Below are 8,775 nucleotides of genomic sequence, written 5' to 3'. Positions count from 1 at the left end.
TCATACCATGAATATGGGTATAGGTAGAATTTTGTATCCACTGACTATATGAATATAGTATTGCTCTACCTTATCCATTGCCATCCTTATTTGGGTCAGCGCGTTGGAGTTGCTTTAAGCATTCTCGAACCGGGACGGATACTTGGCTGGCTCGTGGAAAGATGCTCGCATCCAATGTTGCATTACATTCGCGGTCCAGAACAAGCGTTTGCATCAGAGCGAGCAAAGGGACCCTGGTTTCTCAGCTCTTGTCAGGATGAGACCGTGAGAACGACTGAACGAGTGCTGCGACTATGGAGGATGTATCATCCTAACACTCTCCAGGAGTACATTGGAGAGTGTTAGGATGATACTCCTGCTTAACTGAAGCTGGTATGGCAAACGAGGCTTCGGAATGGAGTCCTGGTTGAGTGCATCGCCTTGCTTCAGATTTCTGTGTACTTGGGCAAATTCTTCAGGAAAAATAGGGAACAAACTGATAGCAAAATCCTTCACGAAAACATAAGCTGCATCGTTGAGGAGCTTGCAACCGCTGAGATGCCTCACGGGTAGAAGACCCAAAAAAAATGATTTCTCAAATTATCAGTATAGGGGAGACGCAGGGAAACCAATATATCAACATCATATATCACCCAACACCAACACACAGTTCCACTCCTCCGCTCCCATTCTGTCATATCTAATCATTATACTCGTAAATAGCAATAGAGCAAACAAAAAGACCAGCAATAATGAACAAATGAAATTTACTCACGTCAACCAATGGCCCTAATTGATAAGCTGCTGCAGATCGATGTGCCACGATGAGGCCAGCTGCTTCATTATCTGAACTGGTGTCGCCCCCTCCCAATCATCAGGCAGCTCGATGGCAGTAGCTTCATGAAGTCCGAATAAGAGGTCATTCTTTGCATCTCGAGGGATTCCAAGATAGTCGGATCCATTTTCCATCACCAGATCAGTCAACTGCATCAACAACCAGGACAATCATGATTTACACAAGTTGCTCAGGCAATGCATTCAAGTATTCAACTCAAATGTTAAACCTTAAGATTCCCGACATCTGAATATGCAACCAATCATACCAGTCTAATAACATCTCCAAGAAAGCTTTGTTTGACCAACATGCTGCCTAGCGTTTAGTAAAATGGACAATAATATATAATCACAATTATAGTTTCTATACCATCATCTGGCAGCAGTAGCTATGCCTGAACACAACGTAAGTTATGGTACTGCATTGGCTTCACAAGTAAATAGAAATAACTGCACCTCTATTAGTTCCACGACATGTTAAATGTTGCCTGTACTGTCCAGCAAACAAAACAAAACTATCACCTTCCTTCCGAATTATAAGACGTTTTGGATATTCAATATGGACTACATACGGACTGAAATGAGTGAACAAACACACTAAAACGCGTCTATATACATCCGATTCAGTAAATGTTAGACCATTTATAATTTGCAACGGAGGGAGCACTATTTAACAAATAAAACTAATTTGATCACTGAAGAAAGCATAGCTATCATTCACGTACTTCACGATCTTCCTTGTAGCAATCCAGTCAAAATGAATGGCTTTCATTCTAGACCAAATGAAAAGCCAGGAGTCTGTTTGAGAAGGCCAAAAGGCCACTTGTCAATCAGTTGCACTTCTGTTCTCTATCTAATGATTTTCTACCAAGAATATGTTAAAATGATTCCTCTAACTTAGTTGCGTAAGCTAATTACTACTCTTCCCGATTATACAGCGCCCGTCATATTTCGTGGTTTTAACTGTTGACTATCAATGTGATCAATTATAACCACTCAAAAAAATGTGATCAGTAATACACGAGTCATGTGTTAAAAAGTATACCGTTGACTTTTGAAACTGATTTCATGGGTATGATTTTTAGGCAAAATACTTCAATGGGTGTAATTTTTCTAGCACATAACCCATGTTCCTATGGTCAAACTTGAACCTCGAATCATGTGCGCGCCACATAAACTGGGACGGTAGGAGTACATGGTTATTGACGGATAAACTCATCGTAGATGCCTTTTTTATGGGTTGTAGGTGCAAGTTTTACAAGGCAAAGCCCTTGCCCGCTTAGCCACCTAGATGATTTAGGTGTCACCATTATGCCCAGTGCCAAGCGCTTTTTAGAACACTGGTTGATAGTTAGATGCTATTGATTGATCATCTAACTTCCCTACTCAGATATATTCCTCATTCCAGGACAACTTGGAAATATTTAACCATTCACCAATACCAAATCATATTCACTGCTCCGTGAATACCATGCACATTTATCAAAAGCAACATACCTGGTGCACACTGCACAGGGCCTACTTGGTGAACAAATACACAAATTCAATGTGATGATGTTTTTGGCATACTATGGGTGGCTCATTTGCCCAAAGGCAGATGTTGGGTGCTGGATTGGTCCCACTTGCATCTTGGCCACACTGATGAGACCGGATGGCTGGAATTGAATTTATGTATTTGTTCACCATATAGGCCTTGTGCGCAGCATATATTGCCCACAACGAAAGCAATATCCACACAGCTATTATAAAAGCACAATGTCCGAATATTGGAAAATATACTAGGCAGAACTGTGAATTCAGGAAACCGTCAGTATCTTGAGCTCCATCCCCACTAACATCAGGACAGCATCATTTTGCCACATCCAAATTTCCTAGACTAATTTGAAATGTTCATGGTATGTTATCTCACCAAAAGGAACGGATAGTTGTGCACGAGATACTAGAACAATATGCAATTTTCAGTGAGGAACAATATGCAACTGTTAAAAAATGCTTAAACACATGCACACTGAAATGCACTCTTTAGAATGGTGTGCCTAGTCATAACATGACATAGCGCACTTGATTTTTCTTTTTATAGTTCAGCACCAGTTTTGGCGTGAAAAGAAAAAAAAACTTGGACATTTCCCTGGTATAGTTGTCACTGAGTCTGCACTCTGCAAACATCCCCGACAATTCAGATAGAATAATTTTGCTCTTAAAATGGAAGATAGTAGTTTACCTGCTGAAGCCAACTCAAAGCTATATCATAGAAGCTTTCCTCTACGAGGAATTGTCCAACAGCATGTAGAACCTCATTTGAAACCTCGTTTGACAGTTGATCGACAACTGGTCCAGTTTGCTCCATTAACTTTACAAGTAGCTCAGCATCTCCAGTGGAAAGAACCTCAGCATAAGCCGAATCCATGTCACCAACATGAATAGCATCCATCGCGCGAGTCCAGGATTCCCAAAGTGGACCTCTTCCATCCCCTTGATTGTCATCATTCAAAGTCTCTCCATCCAGCTCAGGAATAGCAACTCTTGCAGCAGCCCTTGAACTTCCATTATCTTCACCGGCCACTCTGATAGCTTCCAGTGTCGCCTCATCTTTCGACGCCCTCCATGCACTTCGAGCAGAAGGACCCTCCCCAAACCTAAATGGACCCTGTCCTTTGTCCCATCCTCGCCTCGGACCTGCTTGATCATTACCATTTCTAGGCACCCGAGTGTCAGATGAAAAAGAATCTAATCCTCTCCTGGAATTCATTCCGCTTCGTGATCCAGAATAAGCGTATGAATCCCATTGCTCAGAATCTGGTCTCCAGGATGGGCTTCTTACACCAGAAGCCATACCATCTGCAGAAAAATACCTATCTGCGAATCCTATCCTTCCATCACCACCCCTACCAAATTTCGAATTAGAATACTCATGAAACCCATTGTATTTCGCAGATGATCTGCCAGGAGATGAATCGAAGCCCAGGGTTGAACCGCCACCTCTCCTGCCTGATGACAATGATATATCCCTAGCCATTTCCTCAACAACCCTCTCAAGACCACGTACTCTGTTTTCCAGAGTAACCATGCTGTCATGAGATCCTCCCATGAAATCCTGAAATGCACAAAATACAAGTGATATTAGGTAGCTTTCCAAAAGATGTCTAATAAACTTAAAATCTCTCCTCGTAAGTAGCACATCACAATGATATGTGATATCATTTGGATAACAAACGATTAGTTAATCACCAAGCAAAACTATGATATTAGGTAGCTTTCCAAAAGATGTCTAATAAACTTAAAATCTCTCCTCATAAGTAGCACATCACAATGATATGTGATATCATTTGGATAACAAACAATTAGTCAATCACCAAGCAAAACATAGTTTAAAAAGGCTCGCCTAGGCTCTAGGCTATAGCGAAATGCCTAGCACTTAATGTGCGCAAAATTGCACTTGAGCATGTGCTTTGGGCAGAAAAGCGCAAGGCGGTGGCAAAGCACACAAGTAACGCCTAGCCCTTTTTTTAATTTTGATCCGAAATGGTCGTAAATGCAGTCAATTTTACATCCAACAAGTATAGAAGGTTATTTCTAAATAACTAAACAATGTAAGCCCGGTTCATTTGCATTAATATGTAAGATCATAGCACTAGCTGCTGGATGGCATTGTAGAAACTGTGATAACAAAAGATTGACAGCAGCCCCACACAAAGACAAACATGCCATATGACAATATATTTATCATTTCACTTTCACATACACAATTGCAGAGAGATTCAAATGTTACATACTCAGACCATCAATCTGGAAATTTAAAATGTGTGATATTTTATGACTGTACAGTTTGAAGTAAAAGAACGAATCAAAATTCAGAACTTCCTATGCTAAAAAAAATCAGGATGGAATAAACCAGAACAAAACTAACCTGCAACATGTTCATGAGACTTGTTTGCTGTCTCTCCAATTGTGATAACTGCTTCTGTATAACTAACCAGTTTGTTTTATTATTTATGAAGGGACCATCTCCTGGTATAGTCATTGGTGCAGATTCTTTTGCACTGGTTTCACACCTATCTTCAACATCAGATGGTCTAGCCTTTGTATCTTTGTTTCTATTTCCTCTTTGGCCAGCCCATTTATTTCGAACACTTTGAAAACTAGAGCTAGCCCGCACTTGGGTCAGACTCCCTTCATCATCTGCAGATCCATTGCTATTAGCTGCACCAACAGGATCACCATCTACTTCCTCTGGATCATCTTCACTTTGTAGATGAGATTGGAGAGTCTTGCGGGGAACTACCACCTCAACAGCCAAGTCATCTGTGGTTCTCGTCTCAAGCTTTTGAAAAAATTCAGGGTTCAGTTCCCTGTCAGTTAGTGTAGGTCTTTTCTTCAAGAGAACTGCTGCTTTTTCAGCTATGCTACTGCCCTTTGCTTTCTCATTATTGCTAGGTGAATCCAGCTTCGTTTCACTGCCAGTTGGTTCCTTAGTTTTACCGTCTTCTGCACACAAATTGTTTAACATTAAGTATACAGATATAATAGTAAACACCCTAGTAATACCATGCACTTGTTCAACAAAGAAAAGGTTGATACCATTTGTATCTTCACCTGTTAATTGCTTCCACAACTGCACAGCATCAATCACGCTATCTCTGACAGGCCTTACCTGGAATTATGTTTACAGGAACAACATATCAATTCATTATGGATATGACTTGTGGCATCTGAAAACAAATGGAACAGCAGCACATCCTACATTTCGATAGAGTGAGGTGGATTATTTATTACCTTATCAAAACGGCAAGCCTCAAGAGCAGCTATGGTTGGAGCAGCCCCATCACCTATCAAGTGACCTGAATAGGTAGCCAGGACACACAATGTGTCAGCAGCTGCTTTCCTGGTAGCCCAATCACTGTTCTCAAGACAGTCACGGATACTTTGCAGTGTCTGTTGCATATTCTGGGGACTGATCGCTCCAACCTGAAAAGCAGGAAATAAATCATCAACAGATACTCAAACAAGGATGTCAGTAATCATGCTGATAGTTTCTATGATTCTATCACCACGGTGATTTATGAAATATGCAGAAAGACTAGCAATTGCGTAAGCAGCAAGTTTCCATGATAAGACCATATGAAGCTCCTAATTATAACAACAAAAGGAATTCGGAATTCCAGTCTTATGGATGAAACCAGAAAATGAGTGCAGAACACTTGCATGGGTGCATAAGATCATATATGACATAATCCAACATATTAGGAGCTATATCTCCAGAACCCAAGCCCTCGCCAACCAAAAGGCCTAAAGCTCTTAACTATTCGTCTTACACTCCCAAGTGCACACAACAATACTAACAGAATAAATTCATTAGCTCAAATAGCCAATGAACAATAGAATAGGTCCAAAAAAAACAGTCTTCTACTCTATTAGTCTCGACTCTCGACTAGTACATGAATGAACACACTGAGTCATCCAACATATCAGGAAAAAATATACGCCATACGCCTATGAGCAGGTAAAAGAAGAATGTATTGTAATCCTAGCTAAAATGGCAAGAATGAAGAGTTGCCACAAGCAACTAGAAATTCAGCTAAGATTCTATTTGGAGCTTTAATCCTAACTGCATAATACTTTAGATTGTTCATGCCTTCATGGAGCCAAACACTATGATATCGATACTTCACCATTCCAAAATAGTAGTCCACTCTCTTGACAGTAATTCACAAATACTTTACAGCAGAAAAAAGAAAACACTAGTATTTCCATCCTAACAGCTGACAATGAGATATACAGGCCACATCCGAAACTGACTAATATGATCATAACTAAGGAAGACATTCCCATCTTCAGGCATAAAACCAATGTGGGTGGTCTGGATGACTTTAGGATTACGGGATTAGCCAATACAGACAGGGAGCCATCTGTAACAAAAATAACAACTACTAGCAGTCTAACATGAATTCTCATTGCCTAGAATTTTTTATGTCAATGACTTAATTCATCAAGCATATATAGCAAGCAAGACAGAAATTAGGGAGCCAGCCTATACCTGAGCCAAGCTTCCGATGACATTGAGCAGTGACCCCTTGGCCTGCACACCCTGTCCGCCGACCAACTTGAAAACCCTGGAACCAAGCTTGCCAAACATACCCAAGACACCAGGTCCAGGGCCTGCCCCCTCCACTGTTTTTGCCAAGCAGGCCGCGGCCCCGCTCTGCACAGTCTTGCTCTGCTCTCCCATGACTTCGAAGAGCGGCTTCACGAACAGTGCGACGGTCCCATTTCCCGCCTCACCAGCTGCTGAAGCAGCAAGCGGCCGGAGGTACACCGCCGCTAGCTGCCCCGCGGCGTCGCGGCACGCGTCCCGCACGGACGAGTCGGAGGCCGTGTCCTTGAGCCGTCGCGAGAGATGCGCCATCACCTTCAGCAGGTGCGGCGCCGCGGCGTCGGGGTGAGCCGCGCAGAGCGTGGCAAGAAGACGTATCGACTCGCGCCGCGCTGGCGAGGCGAGCCCCTGGGTGTCGGACGCCAGCGCGTGGAGGAGCATGGGCACGGCGTCCGGGGACGGCGGCGACCGGATGAAGCGGTCGAGTTCCTCGACGGCGATGTGGTGCGTGTCGCGGTCAGAGAGCTTGGCGAGCGCGGAGAGCACGCGCGACTTGAGCTCCGCCATGGCAGCGCTTTTGGACGGCGCCGCGCCAGCGGCCGCGGCGGCGGAGGCAGGGTTCGGCGGCTGCGCGGTGGTGGGCGACCTGGGATGCGATTTGGTGGCTGATTTGGAGACCGCGGTCGCCATTGCGGCGGGTTCGCGTGGGGAATCTGGGGAATGCAAGAGTGGGGATGGGGATGGCTGCTAGTTCAGATTTGAACTGGTGGGATGTGGGATTTGGGTTACAATTGGAGGCATCCGGTGGCGAATTCGGGGTGGATTTGGTGGGATTCGTGGAGCTTTTGAATCGGTCGATGGGTTTGGGGCTGGGTTTTGTGGACGATTTTTGGAATGGGATGGTGGGATCTCGCCTTTGGAGCGGAGATGGGCGGTGAGGTGGGGGAAGACGAGGAGTGAGCGAACGAGTTCAAGATTCTTCCGAGACGATGGGTGAGAAGGGTGGAAGAGGGTGAGTGGGCCACCTTGTTAGTACTCCTACTCGGCATGGGAATATTATTAGGAAGGAAAATATAACAGATCAAATGATTTGGAGCTGTCAATAACTTGGGCCCACCTTGTCACCAATCGACTCTCTTTATAATTTGGAATGATTTGAAGATTGTTCACCAAGCCTCCGCAACCGGATCCGGCTTGCCTGCTCCCTCCCCATGCTCCCATCCGTGCTCCCACTTCATCTTACGGTTGTCGTTTTTCCTTTTTTCTTTGTAATCTAATCATCTCCCTCTGATTTTAAGGGAGTAGGGTCGGGCCTTATTTTATTCCAATCAAATCAAGCCACGTACGCGGGAGCACGGATGGGCACACGCCGGGGGAGCAGACAAGTCTCGTCCTCCGCAAGCAGGGATGAAACTCGACCAAATTTGGAATGATGATGGTCATGCCATATCATATTCCACCTTTTTTCGAAATCAAAATCGGTATGGAGGCAATGCGGATGCTGAAACGAATACATGATACAACCAAATATAACAGAAACAAATATGGTATGGTAATGGAGTGGACGTGGACCGAAAGCGAACAACAAAATTCAGACAATACAAGAAAAAAACCTGTCTCAACAGAACCACGAATAATAATTTTCAGTAGGTAGATCCTTCAGGTGCAGTTGGTCCTCCAAGTTAGGGTTCTCTTTCCCCCTCGCGACTATGGTGGCTAGGGCAGTCATTCACTCCAAACTTCATCAGCGAGCACAAGAGGCAGACCACCAAATAATACATTGATATTTTGAGAGGTGTAAGCCTAGCTGACTTATAGGCATTAGCATTGCAAGAAAAAATAAGAATGTAAAATTCATTAAAGCATTAACA

At 43.6% G+C, this 8,775-nt stretch overlaps 1 protein-coding gene across 6 annotated transcripts; it reads right to left on the bottom strand.

Annotated features, from left to right (window-relative positions):
* Window positions 1-538: 538 nt before the first annotated feature.
* Window positions 539-7,924, bottom strand: LOC123188420 (TORTIFOLIA1-like protein 1). Of its 6 annotated transcripts, none has more exons than XM_044600523.1 (7): window positions 6,848-7,924; window positions 5,587-5,778; window positions 5,392-5,464; window positions 4,721-5,298; window positions 3,035-3,907; window positions 1,539-1,611; window positions 539-963 (listed from the first exon to the last, which is right to left on the bottom strand). In XM_044600523.1, the coding sequence occupies exons 1-6, from the start codon at window positions 7,592-7,594 to the stop codon at window positions 1,582-1,584; spliced, it is 2,493 nt and encodes an 830-aa protein (XP_044456458.1). In that variant the 5' UTR covers window positions 7,595-7,924; the 3' UTR covers window positions 539-963; window positions 1,539-1,581. The 6 variants fall into 6 exon arrangements, with proteins under 6 accessions (XP_044456458.1, XP_044456456.1, XP_044456457.1 ...); XM_044600524.1 differs by having other exon boundaries at window positions 726-963; window positions 1,535-1,611; XM_044600521.1 differs by lacking the exon at window positions 1,539-1,611 and having other exon boundaries at window positions 5,407-5,464.
* Window positions 7,925-8,775: the final 851 nt, after the last annotated feature.

This window comes from Triticum aestivum, chromosome 2A (assembly GCF_018294505.1).
Source record: "Triticum aestivum cultivar Chinese Spring chromosome 2A, IWGSC CS RefSeq v2.1, whole genome shotgun sequence".
Taxonomy (NCBI): Eukaryota; Viridiplantae; Streptophyta; class Magnoliopsida; order Poales; family Poaceae; genus Triticum; species Triticum aestivum.
This window is presented reverse-complemented; position numbering and strand designations above follow the sequence as displayed.